The sequence below is a fragment of the Malania oleifera genome, chromosome 10 (genome assembly GCF_029873635.1).
Source record: "Malania oleifera isolate guangnan ecotype guangnan chromosome 10, ASM2987363v1, whole genome shotgun sequence".
Classification (NCBI taxonomy): Eukaryota; Viridiplantae; Streptophyta; class Magnoliopsida; order Santalales; family Ximeniaceae; genus Malania; species Malania oleifera.
In genome coordinates this window covers 41020365-41046127 of record NC_080426.1, presented here as the reverse complement: position 1 = coordinate 41046127, position 25763 = coordinate 41020365, and the positions used below count along the sequence as shown (strand labels likewise).

Sequence of the window (25763 nt, the reverse complement as noted above, 5' to 3'; positions counted from 1 at the left end):
GGGATCTCTTCGTCAACGACGCTTGAATTTCGTCGATGAAGCACAGAAGATCACTGATCGACGAAAATAAGGGATTCGTTGATGAGGCATGCTGTTTGCCCTTTTTAAATTTTCTTTTCTTATTTTCTTATTTAGTTCCTTTTATTTTCCAAGTTCGGGTTTCTACACACATCGCAGTAAGATGAAATAAATTATTTACAATGTGTGGTAGTATGAGTTTCATTATACCATAATATACTCATTTCAATGATAATACCATTTGCGAAAAATATACCAGTTATACTCATAACCATATTGATATAAAACATAAGTTTTTATAAGTTTTAATTCCATCTTTCAAACTCATTCACATGCAACCCATATTTAACAGCGAATGTATCCGAGGATAGGGGAGATCACACGCCCATACATGTGCTCCCCTTTGCTCTGATATCGTTTGTAACCTTGCCTGAATAGTTTGGGTGTGGCTACAACTGATACTTACTAGGGCACTCACAATACTCAATAAGCCCTCAAGTGGATAGTTTTACTTCGCCTTTATTGTTTATGTTATTAAACTCACACTTTCTCATTTCTCATTTCCATTTCACATCTAACTTATGAGTGTCCTCGGTAACCAATCCATGTTCTGTCTGTAACTTATGGTTGCCTTGTAAGAACCCAAACCGTGATATAGGGAAATTAATTAATTAAGAGAGGGATAAATTGGTAATTAAGCAAGCTTCATCGACAAAGCCAGAGTTCGTCGATGAAGTCTTTGTAGTTCTCGGTGACGAAATGCAAAGTCTCGTCGACGAGTAGCCGATTCAAAGGGTTATAAATAGATATTTTCATTATTTCTTAGCTAAGAAAACTCAAATTCAGTTATAAATAGATATTTTCATTACTTCTCAGCTAAAAAAACTCAACCTACTCTCTATCTCTCTAGATTTCTTCGTCGTTTGTGGCGGGAATCATAGATCCGACGTTACCACAAAGATCAGGGAAGGATTCTCTACAAGTTCTATGGATCAGATCGTTGATTTGGGTATCTTCGGGTTTTGGTTCGGAATTGGGGTAAGGTTTGGTTTTCAAATCTGATCTGATAGTTGTGTAGAGAATAGGTTTGTAAGCATATTTTGTATTGTGGTATATAGGTTTTGGAACTCAGTTCGCTTTTTCGGGGCCTTGGAGTTCGGGATTTGTCATTTGGGGAAAGGTAAAGGGATTCAGTTTATGTCGATTATTTTTGAAATCGGACTCGGTAGAACTTTGGTTCACGGTCCTGTGTGCGTTTTGTTTACTCATTTGGGGGGATTTGACGGGTAAAATTATGGGTTTTTCAAGTTACAGTTTTGGGAAAAAGGGGGTATTGGGTTGCATCCCTAATTTTGTTGAAAATCGTATGTATATGGTGATTTATACTGTGTAATAGGGATGACCGTGCCTTGACTTTATATTAAACTATATATGTTTGGGAAACATGATTTTCGAATTTCCAAATAGGTGTGGTTTGTTTGGTTATATAAGCATGCGTGGTTGTGTTTTATTGAAATGCAATAGGAACTAGGTTCCGAGTTGTTCGAGGTACTGAAAGAGTGTCCGGCTCTATATCCGAGGGCGTGAGCCTTATCGGCTGATCATCGAAGGGTGTGGATCCACCAATTTGCACTGATACGATGCCATGGGAGCCTAGGGTTCGCCATGTGCCGCGGACGCCGTGTATCGCGGGCCGGCTATGGGTCGAAGGGTGTGACGACATCGGGTTGATCATGTGTGTGTGTGCGTGTATGCACTGTATTGGAACTGTTTTGTGAAAATTCTAAAATTGCATTTAACTGTGTATGTTTTGTTGTCATGATAACACTCAAATGCCACACACCGATATAACCTGTATCTTCCTTACTAAGAGGTGTCTCACCCCTGCCGTACGTACATATTTTTTAGGTCCTTTGAGTAACTGGAACTAGTGTCCTTTGAGTTGGGAGTGTAGTGGTTGGTGTACTGCAAGAGGTACTTGGGTAAGTACTAGGACTGTATCGGGTGGTCTTTTGTGATTTTGGATGACACCCGAGTTGTGTTTGTGTTATGGACCTGGATTTCCTTATGTATAAACTCTAGTATAGTACATGATATGTATAGAAAGACCATTTTCTGTTGCATATATTCTATTGTATATGGATGTGTTTAGGGTGCTTGGGAACTCCACAAGATCGAACCCTCATTCATTGTACTGTGTCATGGATGTTTTGTATGATACAGGGACATGTTAGGTTACTTATTCACCCCTGGGTCCCATTATCGGGTTCGGGGCGTGACATGCCCTGAGGATATTCTCCACGCCATGCTTCCCCCCATGGCCAGGGTTGTGCGACCTGAAGGCTAGATCTAGACTGCGGTTGGCCTACCCGATTAGATCAAAATAAGAACTCTACCTGTCCTTTTATAGTACAATTGGCTTGCCTACTCTGGTCCGGACCCTTGGGAACAAAACTAACACCTCACTAGCTCAATCGACTATCACGCCACACTCTCAATGAGATCGTGTGGTTGCACTAACACCTCACTAGGAACGGTACCGTGCTCTTTATTAACAACCGTCTATTAGGGTTCTCATTTCCACATTTCATTATTCACATTTCGTATTCACATTTCAATATTCACATTGCAGTATTCACATTGCAATACTCACATTCCAGTATTCACATTTCAACATTCACTTTGTAGTATTTACATTGCAATATTCACATTCCAGTATTCACATTTCAACATTCACATTGCAATATTCACCTTTTCATATTCACATTTCAGTATTCACATTTCAAAATTCGCCTTTCAATATTCTCATTCCAATATTCACATTTTTAGTATTCATATCTCATCTGATAATAGTATATATATATATATCACATTTCAATATTCTTATCATTTTCTTTTTGCATCTCATCTTTTCAATACACATTCCATTCTCATAATAGTATATATCTCATTTCGCGTATTTCAACATTTCTTAATAAAACATATCATCATTTCATATATTTCAAATCCCAAAACATCACAATTCAGTAAGACTCACATGCCATACAATTTTATCTGATATTCGCATCGTAATAATTTTAGGCAAAATATCATATTCTCATTTTCACGTATTAATTCAACCAGTAGTTCTCAAAATAATTGTTATAATTTATTCCCCTTACCTGATTTACTGAGAGGCCTGTTAAAAATCCAAATCCTACGTCTGTGGCGTCTGAAACTCAAAACCCTAAAATTTACATTTTTCCTAGATTAATTAACTCATCGCCCAGAATAATTCTCATTTAACACTTCCTAGGCCCTACATCCTCCAAATAAATACTTAAATCCTAAAATACCTTACTTACCCTGATTTTGGAGTGGTACCCAAGAACTCCAAATCAATAATCCGCTCTGGTTAAGTTGTAGAGAATCTCCCCACGAACCCCATGGCAGGTTCTGATTGTCAAAATGGGTTTAGATGGAGCAAAAATCTAAGAGAGAGAAAAAAGAGTTAGGGTCGTAGGGGGGGGGAGAGAGAGAGAGAGAGAGATAGAGAGAGAAATCACGCTGAAAATGACAGAGGGCCTATTTATAGGTCAGACTTCGTCGACGAGTTAAAATGATTCATCAACGAGCCCATGAAGGCACTTCGTTGACGAGGAGGCTGATTTGTCGACGAACCTTAAATTCTCTAAAATTCCCCAACTCTCGGTATTTTCTTGTCGACGAGACACATGTACTTCATCGACGAGACTTAAAGAGATATTCATCGACGAAGACCATTGGTTCGTCAACGAACCCTTGCTGATCCCCCTTTTTTCCTTTTTCCTTTTTCCTTTTTCCTTATCTTTCATTTATTTTCTTTTATTACTTCCATTAATTAAATTTTTCGGGTCTCTATTGGCGGGAACGTTGCAACCACTTCATATCCCCAAATAGAAGTGGGAACACACTTCGATGGACTTTATCACAGGATTACCATCGGCAATGCATGGACAAGACACCATCTAGGTAGTCGTGGATCGATTGACAAAGATTGCCCACTTTCTTCCCATAAGAATTAACTACTCCATGAGTAGATTAGTAGAGTTGTACGTACAAGAGGTAGTTAGACTGCATGGTGTGCCGGTGTCCATAGTATTGGACCAAGACCCATGGTTCACATCTCATTTCTGGAGGAGTTTGCAAAGAGCAATGGGTTCTCAATTGATGTTCAGCACAAAATTTCATTCTCAAACCGATAGACAAATAGAGAGGACCATACAAATATTGGAGGCTATGGTGCGAGCTTATGTGCTAGATTTTGGAGGTAGCTGGATCTAGTATTTACCACTAGTTGAATTTGCTTATAATAATAGCTACCAGGCTAGCATCGGGATGACACCATATGAGGCATTGTATGGTTGGAGGTGCCAATCTCCGGTATATTGGGAGGAAATTGGTGAAAGGCAGGTGTAGGGGCTAGAGATTGTTTAGCAGACTTTAGAAAAGATCAGGCTCATTAGAGATAGAATCAGGACAGCTCAGAGTCGATAGAAAAGTTACACCAACACTCGCCGACGAGAGCTAGAGTTTAGTGTGGGGGACCATGTGTTTTTAAAAGTTGCACCGATGAAAGGAGTGATGAGATTTGATAAAAAGAGAAAGCTGAGCCCTAGGTTTATTGAACCATTTGAGATAATAGAAAGAGTGGGTCCAGTTGCCTACAAGTTAGCATTATCATCGGTACTATCTAAGATCCATGACATATTCCATGTATCTATGTTGAGAAAGTACGTCCCAGATACCTCACATGTGATCAGTTATGAAGCATTGGAACTTAAAGATACTCTGTCATATGAAGAAGTGTTAGTGCAGATTCTGGATCGAAAGGAACAAGAGCTACGCACTAAAAGGATCCCACTAGTGAAAGTATTCTGGCACAACCACGCAGTAGAAGAAGTTTCATGGGAGTTGGAGGATAAAATGCGTCAGAAATATCCATACCTGTTTAATGGAGCCCAAAACTAAGCTAGTAAGAGTAAAAGTAAATGACAATGTTTATTTATTGACTTGTACAGTGAAGGGTAGTTAGTATTTTTGATTTTAGGTTGTAAATGATTTTGGGAGAGTTTTCTTTTTGTAATTGATTGTAATCTACCAGAACCCGATCGTAACCACGGTATTCTACCACCATAAGTGAGGGTAATAAATAAAATTATAGTGAGTTTTTTCTCAGAAATTGATACATAAGATAGGTAACAAATTTTGAGGATGAAATTTTTATAAGGAGGGGAGAATGTAGAGACACGGAAAGTAGGAATAATAAGAAAAATAAAGAAAAGAAGATATTTGGTTTGGTGTAGACCAAACCATCAACAGTTTGGTGGGGGTGCATAAAACTGTCGACAGTTTTGTAATTACTGTGGTTCACCTAAGGGTAAAACAGTGAAAATTAACGACTCGAAATTTCTACTTTTTTTTTAAAAAAATAATTCTATATCTCTGATATCATGATAATAATAATAATAATAATAATAATAATAATAATAATAATAATAATAATAATAAAGTCAATCTAGACCCAAAGTGGAGTACTGAGGATGCTCTTGTCCATATTCATATTCTATCTATGCAGCGGAAAACATAACACACCTAAACTTTATATACAATACCAGAGTGCTAGAGTCTTCAAAATATACATATAAACTTCCCAAAAATCCATCATAAATCCAAAAAATTAAGCAAACATAACCCGAGTCCCCAAACAAAAACACATACCTTGTAATCCCGAAGCTACAACTCTACTATCTCAGAGCTCACTCCACCTGACTAAACTGTACTGTAAATATGTATCATAACTCACACCTTTACCATTTTAAAATACACGTTTTCTATTTGCACGTACTTCTAGCTATAATTTATAGTTTCTATTCTTGTAAATCTACGTATATATACACAACTGTGAAAAATTTCCTAGATGTATAACTGTAATCATGAATTAACCTCGCATGATCGGGTTGTACAGCCCGTGGGCTAGACTTAACCATGGTTAGCCTATCAGGTTAAGTCAAACTATAATCTGTCTGTAGTATTGACCTACTCAACCTAGTCCGGACTGCCAGGGAGCTTCTCTAGTCTTCACTGAGGCACAATCGACTGCCGTCACCACACTTTATCTGAGATGTGTGGTTGCACTATCTATACTGTATTAGCTATGGTACCGTGCTCTATGTTATGTTCTTGTCCATCAGGTTTCTAATACTGTATAATACAATTTCTATATATTATCATTTTACCATGATTCTGTATAAACTGAAATACCATGATTTTATAATAACTGTAATACCATGATTCTATAATAACAGAAATATCATGGTTCTATAATAACTGAAATATCGTGGTTCTATAATAACTGAAGTATCATTGTTCTGTAATAATTGAAATATCATGGTTCTGTAAAAGTTGTATAAAATTTTGTATTAAAATTCTATACTAAGACTAGTATATCTCATGCCACACAATTTGATTAATGCTCATAATACTATATTCTGTATGGGAAAACTGTATTTTATTACTGTATGAGAAAATTATATTTTCTGTTGTATGAAAATAATATATTATCTATAGGGTTTTTCCTGCAACCCAAATTTCTGAATTTTCCCGAATATGCATATCATATGAAAAATCAAAAGTTTCCATGCCCATAATTTCATATCTTATAATATCCAAAAAATCATATACTGATATTTCATAATTTTATACTATACTTTAACCGGTAAAATTTTCTAAAACTAATCGGCATAACTTATTCCCTTACCCGTTTACCGAGAACGTGCTTGCAAATAACCTAGACCGACGCCCGCAGAGTTCGCACAACTCCTGTATTCACAAACCTTGCCTTAATCAGTACAACCCCAGAATAATAGTCATATTCACATTTCCTAGGCCCACACATTCCAATAACTAGTTAAACTGTAAAATAACTAATAATTAATGTCCTTTACCTCAGCCTTGGAGTGGTGTTTGGAATACCTAAATCAAAAATCCGCTTTGATTAACTTGACAAAGGTCGACCATAGAACCCTGTATTGGTGTCTGATCATCAATTTGAGCTGAAAACAGCGATAAATCGAAGAAAGAAGGGAGAGGGTGCACGCAACCCAGAGAAAAGAGAGAGAGAGAGAGAGAGAGAGAGAGAGAGAGAGAGAGAGAGAGAGAGAGAGAGAGAGAGATTTAATTTCCTTTTAAAAAATGAGCGGTAGGATCCATTATATTAAGCACTGCCAGACAAAATCATCGACAATTTTCCTGAAACAGTCGACGGTTTGACTATTAACCAAATTTTTTAACCGTTTTACCCTTAATCGAACCACAGTAATTACAAAACCTTTGACGATTTTTTGCGCCCTCACCAAACCGTTGACGATTTAGTTTACACCAAACCAAATTCCTTATTTTCTCTATTTTTCTTATTATTCCTTTTTTCCCGGTCTTTACATTCAATCTTGAGAGAATGGGGATGATGTGATTATTGGACAAAGTAAACGCTGCCCTATCGAGCGTGAGATCAACCAAATCCCATTTTGAGATAAAGTTCGAGAATTCACGTGTGGACTTCAAAATACGATCACATCCTGATATCTTATTGGGAAACATGATTTCATTAAAATCACCACAAATGCACCAAGGGAGAGAGTAATTACCTTTTATCTGAGAGAATTTTTCCTGACGACTATGGAGACCATACACAGTCGATAGGATCCAATCTTCACCCGTAAGGGTATACGGGAAAGTCACTGTGATGGAGAAATTACCTTGAGCAATATTCTTTTGTTTAAAAATATTAGATTTCTATGCAATCGAAATGCCTCCGGAAACCCCCTTGCGTTCAGAGTTGTCCATTCAACATTGTTAATTTTCCATAAAGATTTCATAATTCCGCTTTCAATGGAATCTAACTTTGTTTCTAGTAAACAAATAATATCCGATTTCCAAAATTCCATCATGTGATTGATTCTACTCTGTTTTTACTAACAATTGAGCCCCTCACATTCCACGATAGAATTTTGGGATTCATTGTGGATTAGAAATTTTATCTTGGGGTGTCTTTCTTCTTCTCAGTCCTCCTTTCTGATACCAACCTCACTGCCCTTTCAATAGCCCATTCCGTGGTTTTTTCCGAATCTGTAGCAATTTTAAAACAAGAAAAATCCACTACTAATCCACAATTGCAGCTGGGAGCAGGACCTACCTCGCCTGCGCCCACCCTTCTGCGTCGTCTTCCTCCACCGAACGTTTGCTGCAGCAATCTGTGGCAGCAAAGTTCACCTCTCCTCCGGTCTTTGACGAGTTATTTTTCCTGTACTCCAACTCCGTAATATGATTATTCCCTGCACTTACATTATCCCTTAACCACTTCCGAGAATTAGCTTCACCCCCGACCACCTCCGCCGGGAAAGTAGCTGGGTTTGCTGAAAAACTGCAGTGAAAATTGTGAGCGCCTGGGTTCTTGAGGGTGGGTCTATGCTGATTGCTGAGGACTGAAATTGTTTTTCAATTTCCTTTTTAGTGCATCAGTTAAAAAATTGTTCCAGTCATTGAACAATTTATTGTTCGTACTGGTGACAATGTTGGCCAATTTCAAAGTGAAACACAACCATTTTGATCCTTAGCTGTTCAATTTTGAAACAACATTTTTTATAAAACACCGCATTGGTGAATTTATTAAAACTAAGAAAAATTACAATCCAAAATTTGCCTTCGAAAAATTAATAAAAACAAGTAGAAAAACTAAAATCAATAATTCAAAAAATGCACACTAGGCAATTTTAAGCGTCAAAATTGTTGTAAATAACATTTGGCACTAATTGTACATTGTTGGCATGATTGACCACTACGAATGGTTGCTAGTACGAGGTGTTGCAGAGTGACAAGTAAACTTAAAAAGAAGATCGGATTGGATAATTTGTGATAAATTAGGTGGACTAATTGATGAACAAATTTAAATTCATATTCAATTGAATTAAGTGACAGTTTAGATTGGATAATCCATCACTCCCAAGAATTATTATTTTTTTTGATTTGTTGGATAACTTTGTAGCATAATAATTGAAGTTACATATGAATTTATAATTTTGTAATTGTAAAAAAATTACTAAATAAAAAACATAGCTATTCTTAAAACTATAATCATAAATATAAAATTCATTTAAATTTAAATAGAAAGCGTTATTATTCTTAATATGTAGTTTTAAAAGTAGAAAAAACTCACAATTTAAAATACAGTTTTCATACAAATTTGATTTTTAAAAGACGCAAATATTTAAAAAGAAATTTTTAAATGAATTAAACAATGCACGTTCCTTAAAAATTTTTAAAAATGAAAGTTTCTATAAGCAATTGTAGTGTTTTGATTTACATTTAGCATAAAAGCTAACAAAGCAGATCAGGTAAGATAATTTGTGACAAATTTGGTGTATAGTCAAATAGCCACAAATTATAAACTACACATGACTCGTCTAGTAACGATTGGGTATGAGTTAGTTTAAACGGATCATATAGGGTTTGAATTAGCAGATTTTTATTCATTTTTTTCAGATTTAGTGACAAAGGTCCATAGATTGGCTTGGACTCAATTAAATTGACAATATATTCAAGTAAATCCCAAAATACATCTCTATTAAAATGCAACAAATAAAAGACAACGGAGAAAAATTTATACCAAACTACACCATTCGGTGACGAATAATATGCTTGGCAAAATAACTTTGTTTACAAATTGGTAAGTTTAATCATAGGACTAAAGTATGTGCGAGAGACCCCAATTAATCCTACATACTACCTTAGAGAACAAATCTTTGACAAACTTTGCCTTGCAAGGAGGTCTAGTCCCAGCATACAAATTTATTTAAATTATAGCCGCAACGCTTTAGTATTTTAACACATTAATATTGTATTTTATGATTGGAGGATTTTAACTCTAAAGAAATAAGAATTGTAAGGTTTATCATGTAAGATTTAAAATCTACCAATTATGAGATTATATATTAATGTTTGGACCTTTTTAAGTAATGTAGAAGTTACATCCTCAGGTTTCATATAAAATCATATCTCCGACATATTTGAATAGTAACTATTTTTTACAAAGTCTTTCCCCTTCGCTTCAAAGTCTCTCGTCTTTCTCATGGTTACAATTAATGGGAGGAATCGCCCTTCTCGAAACTCATAATTTGAGAGTATCCTGGAAGACACATGAGGTTCATCCCAGCTCGAGTATTCTAAGATTGCTCTCGAAATGCATGTTTCGGAACCCTACCGCGCGGTTGAGGCACAACGCGGACTCGAAATGGGTAACTGAAGCCACGGATTCTCATGGTCGGCCACCTTAGAATCGTTCTAAGGGCTGACCAGAACCCAAACATAAACAAATCAACTGATTGGTCAACGCACGTTGAATGGCTTATCAAATTAACAACTTGGTCGTGAACGCGGCCGTCACATAATTATAATATAGTTGGGTCACCAATCAACTATAAATACAGGAGCTGCTACCCTTCCTAATCAGACAAACAAATTCACCCAACAAAAAGATGAAGATGGAGGCTTCAAGCTCTACACTAATTTTACTCTCACTTGTTTCTCTTCTCCTCATCTCTGTTTCATGGGCATCTTCATCAGCTCATACGAACCAGAACTTTCTTCAATGCCTCTACACTTCCGGCAACTCCACCTCCATCTCCGAAGTCATTTACACCCCGACCAACTCCTCCTACACATCAATCTTGCAGTTCCCAATTCAAAACTTTCGATTTTTGACACCCAACACACCAAAGCCACAGGTCATCGTCACCCCTTTGCATGAATCTCACATTCAAGACGCCATTATTTGCTCCAAGAAGTATGGCATGCAGATCAGAGTTCGGAGCGGAGGCCACGACTTCGAGGGCCTTTCCTACGTCGCTGATCACGGTGACGTTCATCCGTTCGTCGTCATCGATCTCATAAATCTTCGCTCAGTTAGTGTTGATGTAGAAAATGGAGCCGCGTGGGTTCAAGCGGGCGCAACAATTGGAGAACTTTATTACGCAATTGCGAAGAAGAGTAGAACTCTTGGCTTCCCGGGAGGCGTTTGCCCCACTGTGGGCGTCGGCGGACACATAAGCGGAGGAGGGTACGGCACAATGGTGCGCAAATACGGCCTTGCAGCCGATCACGTGATCGACGCTCGCATAGTCGATGTCAATGGCAGAATTCTGGACAGAGAAGCCATGGGGGAGGATCTGTTCTGGGCCATTAGAGGAGGAGGAGGAGCCAGCTTCGGAGTCATTCTCGCCTGGCAAATCAAATTGGTTCCGGTCCCATCAACCGTGGCCGTGTTCAGACTCAACAGAACCTTGGAGCAAAACGCAACCCACCTCGTCCACCGGTGGCAGTATGTCGCCGACAAGATTGACGAAGACCTACTGATCAGAGTCATCGTGAGAACCGTAAACTCCACCCGCGGCGGGAAGCAGAACCAGAGTACTGTACAAGCAACGTTTAGTTCATTTTTCCTGGGCGGCGTTGAAGGGCTCCTAGAGGTGATGCAAAAGAGCTTCCCGGAGCTGGGATTGGCGAAAGAGGACTGCATCGAAATGAGCTGGATCGAATCAGTCCTCTACGTCGCGGGATTTTCCCGCGGCCAGCCCCTCGATGTATTGCTCAACAGGACTCCTCTGGTGAGGGCGTTTTTCAAAACCAAATCAGACTATGTTAGAGAACCCATTTCTAAAATTGGGCTGGAGAGAATATGGGAGAGGCTTTACCATATGAACGTAGGAGAAGCGCAGCTATACCTGACGCCATTTGGAGGAAGAATGAATGATATCTCGGAGAGCGAAACACCATTCCCGCACAGAGCCGGGAACGTTTACCAAATTCCGTACTTGCTGGTGTGGGGGGAGGAAGGGGCTCCGGCGCTGAAACGGCACTTGGGTTGGATGAGAAAGCTCTACGGCTATATGGCGCGCTATGTTTCGAAGTCTCCAAGGGCAGCGTACATCAATTACAGGGATCTGGAGTTGGGAGTGAACGCCCCCAGAGGCAGCACCAGTTACAAACGTGCAAGCACTTGGGGCCTCAAATATTTCAAGAACAACTTCAACAGATTAGTGCATGTGAAGACCATGGTTGATCCGGGGAATTTCTTCAGGAACGAACAAAGCATCCCATCTCTTGCTGTCTAATGCGTTGAGGAAGAGGAAGATAGGCGGTTGGATGGTGTCAAGCTGAAGGACGTAATTGGAGAGCATTCTTGTTAATTAAAATTTGTGCGTTGGTTTCTTTTTTGTGCAGGGCCTGTCCTGGTAGCTAGCTAGAAAAAACAGATTTAATTTAATTACCCATTTCAAAGAATAATTTTTGTTTTTTGTTTATATTGACATTAATTTTAATTTGTTCCTTCTTAATTTGGTTACATGCGTTTCATAGATTTGCAAAGAATTTGATTAGACAGAAGGAGCAAATATATTAACCTATGTTTGGTAAAACCTTGGATTTGAATAAGATGTAAAATAAAATTATATCCAAAAATTATGTAAATCCACTCAAATTCAAATTTAAATTTTAAAATTTATGTTTCTAAACATAGCCTCACAAAAGTAGTTCTATTCTAAATGTGTATTGCTTTCTCAACTGCCCATTGAGGCTTAAAAATGCAACAACATGGTACAACATATTATGGGTGACAAGTAATTCAGTCCCAAACCCAATGCATATATATATATATATATATATATATATATATATATATATTCATGTTACTTCTTTTTATTTGTCACTTTTCCACCATAACTGCTCGAATGCCTTTCAAGAAACTTTAAGACTGCTGTAAACTTTTTCTATTGTGATTGCGGCCAAAAGCCAAAGTTCTAAGGGGTATAAGAAGTAAGAGATCCAAACCCCTCCTACTCGGTCTTGAATTCATGATTTCTTCATTCGAAGGCTTAATGGCTTGATATTAGTATGTATGTTAAAGTTAGCCACACCTTTACTCATGGTTATCTTGAACATCATGGAAGCATGTTGCTTATAAGATTAAACATTGATGGCTAATCCAACTCAATGAAATACAGAAAAATTAAAATGTATAAAATTTTCTTGTATCGTGGACGCAATTGTTTAGCTACTTCATTACTATTTGGGTATCAAGTTTCTCTATGAAGGATACAATTGTTTCATGATGTTCTGGGTAAAGTAACATTAAATAAAAAAATGCGAAGCATAGCATGTAATTTATACCGTTGAAGTGAAATGCTCATTTGATTAAAGAAAACAGTGATATTAAGAGTCATCAGCAAACAAACTTGTTAACATACTTTTATCTTTCTTGATCAAGCTTTCCTTCATGCTCTGTAGATGGCGCATAACACTCCTGAACTTTCATAAACATAAAAGGTAATATGCTCATTAATTAGTTAATTTCTAGAAATCTTTAAAGAAACAATAAAATTTTATGCCACAATGACATCCCTAGTAAAATATAAATAAATATGCACACAAAAACACATTGAAACCAAAAACATAACTACCTTAAAACCCTAAAGTGCCTAAAACACCCTCATACTCAAAAACCCAATTCGTCAATTTGGAGCATCATCACCCAAACTATTCAATAAACTGCAAAAACATAAATTGACTTACCATTTATCAAAGTCTTGATCGTCACTGTGGAGCTTCAAGTAGCGGAATCAGCATGCTTGGGCGGTAGGGGATTAGTGCTGTTATGAATTGTGGCTCACATTCTGAGTAGAAAACATACATAAAGGGAAAACATGAAAAAAATCAAGCAATAGGAGGGGAAACCGTCGACGGTAAGGCTTTAACTGTCGACGGTTTGGAGTAGGATTTCAGACAATTACATTATGTCTGAAATTGGCGATGGTTTGATTTGAGACACCGAGCGCATATTTTAAATTTTGAAAGGGGAACATTAATATGGTTTGGGTTTTGAGGAAAAACCTCTGAGAGATTTATTCATATGTCATACTAGATGTATTTGTAGAGAGATGGTTGTAAGAGCAGAGAGGATTGATGCATTGTTTTTGTAATTTTGACAAGAAGATAGTGAATCCTTACCGTTTGCTCACGTGGATGTACGCATTGCCGAACCACGTAATTCTTCATGTTATTTTTTGTTCTTGCTTTCATATACTTGTTGTGCTTGTGGATTGTTCTGTATATTCATTGTTTACTGCATTGTGTGTTTGATCCTTTATATATACAAATATATTCCGTTGTGCAATTTGGTTTTTTTCACAACAAATTGGTATCAAAACATTATTGTAATGGCCTCTAGATCTTCATCTGTGAAATTTGACGTTGTCAAGTTTGATGGAATCAGGAATTTTGGTTTATGGGAAAGAAGAGTGAAGGATCTCTTGGTGCAGAAAGGCATGGTGAAGGCCTTATATGGAATTCAACTAGAAGGTATAGATGAAGCAAGTTGGAATGAATTGGAAGCAAAGACAGTATCAACGTCATTTACAATGCATTGGTGCCTAGGAGAAATTCTCCTCCTTATCTCCTACACACCTCGGTTTGCTGAAGATTGAGGGGGACGAGGACGATCGTCCGATTGACCCAGTCTTTATCTAAGCTCAGATTTTGTGTTGTGAGGGTATATACTAGTGTTTTGTGGAATAAAATTAGGGTGTTATATTTTCAGGGTTAGGGTGTTTTTGGGACTGTGCAGACATAGGTTAAGGACCCCAGCAGATATTTTTCCAGGAGCCAGGTATATTAAAGTTTAAGAAATTGTGAATAGGTAGGTTTAGGAAGTATGAGTGAGATGATTTTCTGGGGAATTCAATGATTTATTGAGAAATTTTTATAAATACATTAATCTAGGATTTTTAAATTAGTACGCCGAGGGCATGAGGGTAGGGTTGGAGGTGAGCCCCCTAGTTAGTTAGGTAAGGGAAATATGCTATGTTAGGAATTTTAGTATGGTTATCAGTAAATTATATGTTTTATCAGATTATTATTCAATACACAAATTATTAGTATATTAGAAAATACAGATTTTATACCATAGGAATATATTTAATTAGTTGTGTGGCATAAGCTCGTAACATATCAGTACTGAATTTACACAACATTCAGATATCATGTTTTACAGTATATTAGAAGAAAATATCATTATACAATTTTCAGACTATCATGATTTACAGTAATCACAAATTACCATGATTTTCATAACTTTAAAGTCATAACATTATGATACTACAGTTTATACAGTTCAGATATTACAGGCCAATTATAATAAATATTTCAGTTCAGTTATTACAGTATTTCAGATCAGTTTACAGTGTTATGGTTATTTTGAAATCATGATGAAACAGTAAGATAATACATATATACAGTATTAGAATCTGATGAATTAGATTAGTTATCAGCAAAGCACAGTAACGTTGCTATTTCAGATCAGTTTACCAGCTACCATGTCACGGAGTTTGTGTCAAGGCTGTGCTGAGGATTGGTGGAGTGTAGTTTACCAGCTACCGTGCCACAGAGTTTGTGTTAGGGCCGAGCTGAGGAGTGGTAGAGGTTAAATCACGATGTACAATTTTTCAGGGTATTATCACAGTTATTTTTATGTATGTAGATTTACAAAACAACATCAGATATTCTATAGTACTAGATTTATGAATTAATAATACTCAGATATGTCAGTTGTATTTTAAACTATATGTGTAACAACCTACCTATTTTGCCATATTATATATATATATATATATATATATATTTCCATAATAATAATAATAATAATAATAATAATAATAATAATAATAATAATAATAATAATAATAATAACTCTTACATATTGCTTGACTATCAAGATCATGATCAACGTGGACCTATGGGTACCAGGGATATACCTGTCATACAATTCTAATACCTAAGTAGTGGAACACATAAAATCGTATATATGCCATAAAACACCAAAAACCATACCAGAGTACTACTAAATCTGTCGTATATATATACAGTCATCAATAAAAAGTCCCAAAAAGTATCCCTAGGGTCTCAATCCAAAACCCATTTGACCCTAGCTCAACCACTTACCCTTCTAATAGGGTAGCCCAATCAATCTCTACTGCCGCGGAGCTCTATCTGCCCCTCTCTCTAAATTTCATGAAATGTTTATAATATTGGGGGTGAGACACCTCTCAGTAAGGGAAATAAACTGACATCAGTGTGTGGCAACATGAGTATTCTTGTGTGATAAATATAAATAGTACATAAATCATAACTAGTAAAACTATCTATAATTTTCTAAATAAAACGTAACTTGTCTCAACATAACATATCATACTATATTTTTGTAACATGTATGTCATCTTATATATATACTGTACGATACATGAACTAATACCTAGGATGGATAGCTAACTGATATCATGTATTACCCTCACATGACTGGGTTGTGCGGTCCGAAGGCGAGACCTAGCAATGGCTGGCTGACCACGTTAGATCAAACATAAGTTTGTAAGTACGATGGGCTTGCCCCACCTGATTCGGACTGCCAGGGGAGTGCCTGCACTACCATGAAACCACATCGACTATCATCTCCCCCACTCTACATAAGATGTGTGGTAGCACTAACATGAACTTGTACTTGAACTTAAACTTGAACTTGTTGCTACGGTACCGTGCTCGTGAAATCTAAACTAAACCATCCGAGTTTTGATAACATATAGTACGTTTCAAATATTGTTACATGACTGTTTCATATTCATTATAAAATCTGACATGATAATATTTTCATGAATTTAACATATCATACATGATTATGACATATGCGCCAACGTGATTCACAGCATCAGCACTGACATATCATAACTTGTAAGTCACGGCATCTGCGCCGGCATATCATAACGTACTGAATATGAAATTCTTGTACTATTTATCATAATATTCATAAAATCATAATTCATGTATCGTTTCATGATTTTCCTGAAAAAATGAGAAAAATATGCTTATTTGGGAAAAAAATCATAATATACTGATATAATATAATTTCATGGAAATTATACTCATGTCAGAAAAATATGAATAATAATTTTAAACATAAAACTTGATCTGAAATCATATTTCCTGATAATTAACATTAAATCTATTTTCCTATTCAACGGCAGTATTCCCAAACACTGTGCTAATACATATGTAATTTATGAAAATAAATGTTGTAATATGGTAAATAATTTAATGAATAATACTAACTTAGTTTATCCCCTTACTTGACTTATTGTAAAATCCACAAAATCCTCCAAAGCTACACCCAAGTGTTCCCCAGCTCAAAACCCTGAAATTGCATTTTCCCTAACAAAACTTCAGTATAGTATTATCTAAAGCATTTTCCCTAGTCCAACAACACCAAATAACTTATAAAGCTTAAAATAACTAACTTACCCAGATTTTGAGATGGTGCCCAAGTTGGCCTAACCAACGAACCACTCCAATAGACTTAAAGAGAATCTTCCCTGGAGTAGCGTGGCAGCTTCTGATCATCGAACTGACAAAGAATGGAGCCGGAATCGAAGAGAGAAGGTGAGGGAGACGTAGGAGAGAGAGAGAGAGAGAGAGAGAGAGAGAGAGAGAGAGAGAGAGAGAGAGTTTCCTGAAAATTTTAACGCTAAAAATTCGGAGTAGGTATATTTATAGAATTTAGACTCATCGACGAGACACATCACCTCGTCGATGAGTTCATGACGATAGTTCGTCGATGAATACTTACTCCTCGTCGACGAGTTTCATGCCCTGAAAATAGCCCTCATGGTAATTTCTCATCGACGAGACATACGAATCCATCGACGAGTCCAAGAGGCCTGCTCGTCGATGAACACTCTGCACTCGTCGACGAGATCCTACTAAAACCCCTTTTAAAAATCCCTTTTCTATCCTTTCTTTTATTATTTAGTTTGTAACATCCTCAAAATTTTTACCATTTTTTTTATAATAATAAATTACTCCATTACCTGCATGTAATGGGCACCCCTATGCATAGGAAAATATAAATCACATATACATGTATATACAATACTAGAATTCAGTATTTTCAACCATACCTACATAATTCATCTCTCTCTCTCCAGTGTCAACTATTCAAAAATACAAAACCCTATACAAAACTTACCCTATAACTAGGGTGACCAAGTGATCTCTATCCGCGAGCCTGATCTACTCGCCTAACTGGCTCACTTGAAAAATGTTAAAGTAATGGGGTGAGTCAACGCTCAGTAAGTGGAAATATGTTATTACTAGTGTGTGGCGAACGAGTCATAAAATTATAATAATAATATTTAAAACTGCATGATCTGACAAATCTATAAAACACATGTATAAAAACATAAAACATTTGTATCATCTGAGCTTTCTATCATTCATACTGCTATAACATACTACATACAATAAAAACAATAAATTTGTATACATACATACATATATATATATATATATATATATTTGTGTTCATTCCTTGGGACTCTGTATGTCATGATTTGACCCCTAATGACAGGGTTGTGAGGCCTGTAGGCGGGACTTAACCTGGTCAGCCCTCTAGGTAAGTCATCATACTCTACACTGGCCAAACTGCATCCACTCCTAAGCGTGGGACTGGCTGCTACCTCGTCTAACTGGGCCCCTCAGCCCAGCGTACTGGGGAGCTACATCATCTTTGAGCACGATTAGACGGTACCAACACACTATCTAAGATATGTGGTTGCACTCTATCTATATATAGCAATGATATCATGCTTTGTAAACTGCATCTGTCTATAATGTCTCCACGGGGATCTGATACTATATAAGTACATCTATATATATATATATATATATATATATATATATATATATAGCTTTGTTGTTTTCATTATGTTTCCAAAATAACCATAACACTATAATTATGTACTGTAAATACTGTAAAATCTGAGTAGCTATAGCATCTCGATGCTATAACTGTATAATCTGTCTTTATAAACTGTGTATTATGGTATTTAGGAAAACATAGCATTCTGTAAAAACTATGATATACTGAACTGAATAAAATCTATATAAATTTGTCTATTAATCATCTTTAAATAACTGTATGTACATGCTATATAACATGATATGCTAAAGTACTGTATACAATTTTATATCAAGTAAATATCTACTCAAACCACATAACATTTAAACATTCGTTCTGCAAAAACTGCATAATAAATGGTATATATGTACTTATGAAAACACTGTTAATATTCTTAAAACCCTAGCATAGCATATTTGCCTTACCTTAACTCTGAAAAGCCCCTACTAAATTTTGGCCCTATACCCGCAAAGTTCTCCAGTCAACACCCTGAAAATCAATTCCCCAGAAAAAAACATCAGTATTTCTTCATGTATTATATTTATTATAACCGAGGGAAAGGCAAATACTGAATAAAATGCCTTACCCTGAGATTGGGACGAAATCCTAGCCAACTCCACTAACAATCAGCTCCAGCAAACTCGCAGAGAACTTCGTCAGGAGCGTCGTGGTGGCTTCAGATTGTCGATCCGGCATGAATCAGGGTTGGAATAGAAGAGAAAAGAGGGAGAGGCCGTAGGGGGAGAGAGAGAGAGAAGAGAGCGGCACTGATTTTCTGTGATTAAAATGAGTTTAGGACTATTTATATTGCGGGCTTCGTCGACGAGCCACGTCATCTTGTCGACGAGTCACGTCATCTCATCGACGAGTCCTTATGTAATTTCATCAACGAACCTCACCTTTTGTCGATGAAATTCAGAGTAGCCCAAATTCTTCTCTCGGTATTTTCTCATCTACGAGATGAGGCCTCGTCAACGAAACCCCTGTGTTCGTCGATGAGGCCTGTGTTCGTCCACTTCTTAGGTATGTAATATGAGTAAGGTTTCCTTAGTGCTCACTTGGAGCCTGGGAGGTTATAGCGGATAATTCAGGGGTATCAGAGTAAATAGGTAAGAAAAAAATGGTATAATTTTTGGGTCGTTACATCTACACCTTCTAGTTTTCAAGCTGAAGATAGTCAGGGATCGTTGAAGAGATAGAAGGATGTTGTGGGCCCAAGGCAGGAGATGGGAGATTGGGGTTATTATGGTTATCAGGATAATCTGTCTTACTCTTTATGTTAGAGATGTAATAAGAAACATAGGGGTGAATGTCAGATCGAGACTTCTAACCGCTATATATGCGGTAAAACAGGGCACATTAAGAGGATCTGTCAAGAACTGCTGCCTATTGCACTTGTACCAAACCAGATAAGGGGAAATAAGCAAGTACAACAAGATGGAGATGGTCCAGCACATGTTTACACAATGATCCTGGATGAGGCAGATAATGCCAAGATGATAGGCATGAGTTTATGTTTAAGATAATGAAGGTTTTATTCAATTATAGATGATGAAAAAGTTTATTTTGTAAGAACCCGAACCGTGAGATGTGGGTTTATTATGTAAAAGAGGGGAAAAAGTTGGAATTCCGTAGACTTTTTCGACGAGGCCATAATTCGTTGACGAAGGTAGAAGGCTTCTTGTCGACTTCCGTAGAAGGCCATAATGTGAGATGTGGGTTTATTCCCTGCACTTACATTATCCCTTAACCACTTCCGAGAATTAGCTTCACCCCCGACCACCTCCGCCGGAAAAGTAGCTGGGTTTGCTGAAAAACTGCTGTGAAAATTGTGAGTGCCTGGGTTCTTGAGGGTGGGTCTATGCTGATTGCTGAGAAATTGTTCTTCAATTTTCTTTTTATTGCATCATCAGCTATAGTTTAAATATTGTACCAGTCATTGAACAATTTATTGTTCGCACTGGTGACAATGTTGGTCATTTTCAAAGGGACCATTTTGATCCTTGGCTGTTTTATTTTGAAACAATATTTTTTATAAAATGTCACATCAAATGATATTCTAAAAATATTATTAAAACGAAGTACTGCTACACTTATCACTCAAATATCACACTTTACTTACTACTTTATATATTATATCATATAGTGTAATCTATACAAAACAACGGATAAATAAAAGTATAAAATTTAAAAATTTCTAGGTGCTTTTTCCTGAAACTCCTACAAGAAAAAAATTACAATCCAAAATTTGCCTTCAACAAATTAATAAAAACTAGTAGAAAAACTAAAATCAATAATTTAAAAAATGCACACTAGGTAAATTCATATCCAATTCAACTAAGTGACATTTTAGATTGAATAATTCATAACTCCTAAGAATTATTATTTTCTGATTTGTTGGATAACTTTGTAGCATATTAATTGAAGTTACATCTAAATTTATAATTCTATAATTATAAAAATTTACTAAATAAAAAACATAACTATTCTTAAAACTATAATCACAAATATAAAACTCATGTAAATTTAAATAGAAAGCATTATTATTCTTAATATTTAGTTTACAGAAGTAGAAAAAGCTCACAATTTAAAATATAGTTTTTTGCATACAAAATTTAATTTTAAAAGACATAGATATTTAAAAAGTAATTATTAAATGAATTAAACAATGCATGTTCCTTAATAATTTTCAAACATCAAAGTTTATATAAGCAATTGCAATGTTTTGATTTACATTGAGCATAAACCAAACAAAGCATATCAGGTCAGATCAATTATGACAAATTTAGTGTATAGTCAAATAGCCGCAAATTTATTGAAACCGTAGCCCTAACACTTTAATTAATACTGTATATTATGATTGGAGGATTCTAGCTAACATAGACGGAAAAAAGAACCGTAAGATTCACCACTTAAGATTTAAAATCTACCAATCATGAGATTATATATTAATATATGGACATATTTAAGTAATGTAGAACCAACATCAAGATTTATATCAAATCATATGTCAACTTGTTTGGATCAAAGTGATAAGATGACCTCTCATGATCAATAAATTTTAAATCATACATATAGAAACCATTTTTCAAAAAGTCTTTTATAATTTTTTACGAAGTCATTCACTGTAGGAATACTATCGCTTCCAAGCCTATCTCATCTTTGTCATGGTTACAATTAATTGGGGGACTTACCCTTCTTGAGAGTATCTTGGAAGACACATTTGAAGTGTGGACCCAATATCAGAAGGTTCATCCCAGCTCGAGTATTCTAAGATTGCTCTCGAAATGCAAGTTTGGAAACCCTACTGCGGCTGCCCTACTATTTTTGCAGTTTAAAACTGCAACTTGAAAAAAAAAATATATATATATATATATATATAAACATAATATTTAATTGTTTGAAATCTATGTGCGGACAACGCGGATTCAAAATAGGTAACAAAAACCAGGGATTCCCATGGTCAGCCACCTTAGAATCATTCTGAAGGCTGACCATAACCCAAAGAAAAAAAAATCAATTGTTTGATCAAAACACATTGAATGGCTTAACAATTAACAACTTGGTCGTGAACGCGGCCGTCACATAGTTATAATATAGCTGGGCCACCAATCAACTATAAATACAGGAGCTGCTACCTTTCCTAATCAGACAAACAAAATCACCTAACAAAAAGATGGAGATGGAGGCCTCAAGCTCTTCACTAATTTTACTCTCATTTGTTTCTCTTCTCCTCGTCTCTGTTTCATGGGCTTCTTCATCGGCTCATACGCACCAGAACTTCCTTCAATGCCTCTATGCTTCCGGCAACTCCACCTCCATCTCCAAAGTCATTTACACCCCAACCAATTCCTCCTACACATCAATCTTGCAGTTCCCAATTCAAAACTTTCGATTTTTGACACCCAACACACCAAAGCCACAGGTCATCGTCACCCCTTTGCATGAATCTCACATTCAAGCCGCCATTATTTGCTCCAAGAAGTATGGCATGCAGATCAGAGTTCGGAGCGGAGGCCACGACTTCGAGGGCCTTTCCTACGTCGCTGATCACGACGACGTTCATTCGTTCGTCGTCATCGATCTCATAAATCTTCGCTCAGTTAGTGTTGATGTAGAAAATGGAGCCGCGTGGGTTCAAGCGGGCGCAACAATTGGAGAACTTTATTACGCAATTGCGAAGAAGAGTAGAACTCTTGGCTTCCCGGGAGGCGTTTGCCCCACTGTGGGCGTCGGCGGACACATAAGCGGAGGAGGGTACGGCACAATGGTGCGCAAATACGGCCTTGCAGCCGATCACGTGATCGACGCTCGCATAGTCGATGTCAATGGCAGAATTCTGGACAGAGAAGCCATGGGGGAGGATCTGTTCTGGGCCATTAGAGGAGGAGGAGGAGCCAGCTTCGGAGTCATTCTCTCCTGGCAAATCAAATTGGTTCCGGTCCCATCAACCGTGACCGTGTTCAGACTCAACAGAACCTTGGAGCAAAACGCAACCCACCTCGTCCACCGGTGGCAGTATGTCGCCGACAAGATTGACGAAGACCTACTGATCAGAGTCATCGTGAGAACCGTAAACTCCACCCGCGGCGGGAAGCAGAACCAGAGTACGGTACAAGCAACGTTTAGTTCATTTTTCCTGGGCGGCGTTGAAGGGCTCCTAGATGTGATGCAAAAGAGCTTCCCGGAGCTGGGATTGGCGAAAGAGGACTGCATCGAAATGAGCTGGATCGAATCAGTCCTCTACGTCGCGGGATTTTCCCGCGGCCAGCCCCTCGATGTATTGCTCAACAGGACTCCTCTGGTGAGGGCGTTTTTCAAAACCAAATCAGACTATGTTAGAGAACCCATTTCTAAAATTGGGCTGGAGAGAATATGGGAGAGGCTTTACCATATGAACGTAGGAGAAGCGCAGCTATACCTGACGCCATTTGGAGGAAGAATGAATGATATCTCGGAGAGCGAAACACCATTCCCGCACAGAGCCGGGAACGTTTACCAAATTCAGTACTTGCTGGTGTGGGGGGAGGAAGGGGCTCCGGCGCTGAAACGGCACTTGGGTTGGATGAGAAAGCTCTACGGCTATATGGCGCGCTATGTTTCGAAGTCTCCAAGGGCAGCGTACATCAATTACAGGGATCTGGAGTTGGGAGTGAACGCCCCCAGAGGCAGCACCAGTTACAAACGTGCAAGCACTTGGGGCCTCAAATATTTCAAGAACAACTTCAACAGATTAGTGCATGTGAAGACCATGGTTGATCCGGGGAATTTCTTCAGGAACGAACAAAGCATCCCATCTCTTGCTGTCTAATGCGTTGAGGAAGAGGAAGATAGGCGGTTGGATGGTGTCAAGCTGAAGGACGTAATTGGAGAGCATTCTTGTTAATTAAAATTTGTGCGTTGGTTTCTTTTTTGTGCAGGGCCTGTCCTGGTAGCTAGCTAGAAAAAACAGATTTAATTTAATTACCCATTTCAAAGAATAATTTTTGTTTTTTGTTTATATTGACATTAATTTTAATTTGTTCCTTCTTAATTTGGTTACATGTGTTTCATAGATTTGCAAAGAATTTGATTAGACAGAAGGAGCAAATATATTAACCTATGTTTGGTAAAACCTTGGATTTGAATATGTAAAATAAAATTATATCCAAAAATTACGTAAATCCACTCAAATTCAAATCTAAATTTTAAAATTCATGTTTCTAAACATAGTGTAACGACCTGCTTAATTTCTATATATTTTTTTTTCATAATATAATAAAACCTATATAATAAATCCAGCAGATCATAATCCACCTGAACTTGTGGGTACTAGGGATACATCAGAAAATAACACGTAAGTTTAAGCAGCAAGAAATATAAAATCATAAATAACTCATAGTTCCATATACAATGTCATCTATCACAATACCAGAGTTATTATATCCATTATATTTATATACATAAACCACCCAAAAGAGTCATAGGATCACTTCCCACAAAATCCATCTAACCCTATCACAAAATACATACCCTTTGGGGATGGCAGATCAGTCATAACTATCTCAACGGAGCTTTATCCGCTCTCCTATCTGGGGTTCCTGAAATGTTTATGAAATTTTGGAGTGAGACACCTCTCAGTAAGGGAAATAAACTAATACTAGTGTGTGACAGCATAAGTATTTCCATATTCTATATAAAATCATACATAAACATATCAGTATAACTGTTAGTATCATATTTGGGAAACATATATTCTCATATCATGGCAGAACATACATGATTTTCATAAGCATAATTCATCTCATATAAACATAATACAAAAACAACCCTAGTAGGCTAGCTGGCTGTTGTCATGCATTACCCCCACATGACTGGGTTGTGTGGCCCGAAGGTGGGACTTGACAATGGTTGGCCGACCACTACCAAGTCAAAAGTACATTCTGTAAGTCCGATGTATAACGACCTGCTTAATTAACTGATTTTTTTTAAAAAAAACATTGTAACAAGTAATATATTCTGATACCGCAATATTAACCTAAGCAGCGAGAAGCAGAATCATATAAACATGACCATAACCATTATATATAATTCAAAACCAATACCACTCAATACCAGAGTACTACATGTTTTCGCAATATATACATATATCTAAATTCCCTAAAATACCCTTAACGAGCTAGGGTAATACAAAAATCCTCCCAAAACATACTCACTTTGTTGACAAGGCACTACAGACGCCCCTCTATTTGCGAGCCTGATCTGCTTGCCTACCTGAATCACCTGAAAAATGTTTCAACACTAAGATGAGCCCACGCTCAGTAAGAAGAAATATGTTATTACTATTGTGTGGCAAATGAGCTACTATATATCATGAAATCTGTTTTCATATAAACATGAATAACTGAATGCAAAAGTA

The 25763-nt window shown here is 37.0% G+C and overlaps 2 protein-coding genes across 2 annotated transcripts; both read left to right on the top strand.

Moving 5' to 3' along the window:
* Positions 1 to 10547: 10547 nt before the first annotated feature.
* LOC131165881 (tetrahydroberberine oxidase-like) lies at positions 10548 to 12422 on the top strand. The gene has a single exon (XM_058124024.1). The coding sequence runs from the start codon at positions 10569 to 10571 to the stop codon at positions 12201 to 12203; it is 1635 nt and encodes a 544-aa protein (XP_057980007.1). The 5' UTR covers positions 10548 to 10568; the 3' UTR covers positions 12204 to 12422.
* A 10098-nt stretch (positions 12423 to 22520) lies between these two features.
* LOC131165880 (tetrahydroberberine oxidase-like) lies at positions 22521 to 24365 on the top strand. Its single transcript, XM_058124023.1, has one exon. The coding sequence runs from the start codon at positions 22542 to 22544 to the stop codon at positions 24174 to 24176; it is 1635 nt and encodes a 544-aa protein (XP_057980006.1). The 5' UTR covers positions 22521 to 22541; the 3' UTR covers positions 24177 to 24365.
* The last annotated feature ends 1398 nt before the right edge of the window (positions 24366 to 25763 follow it).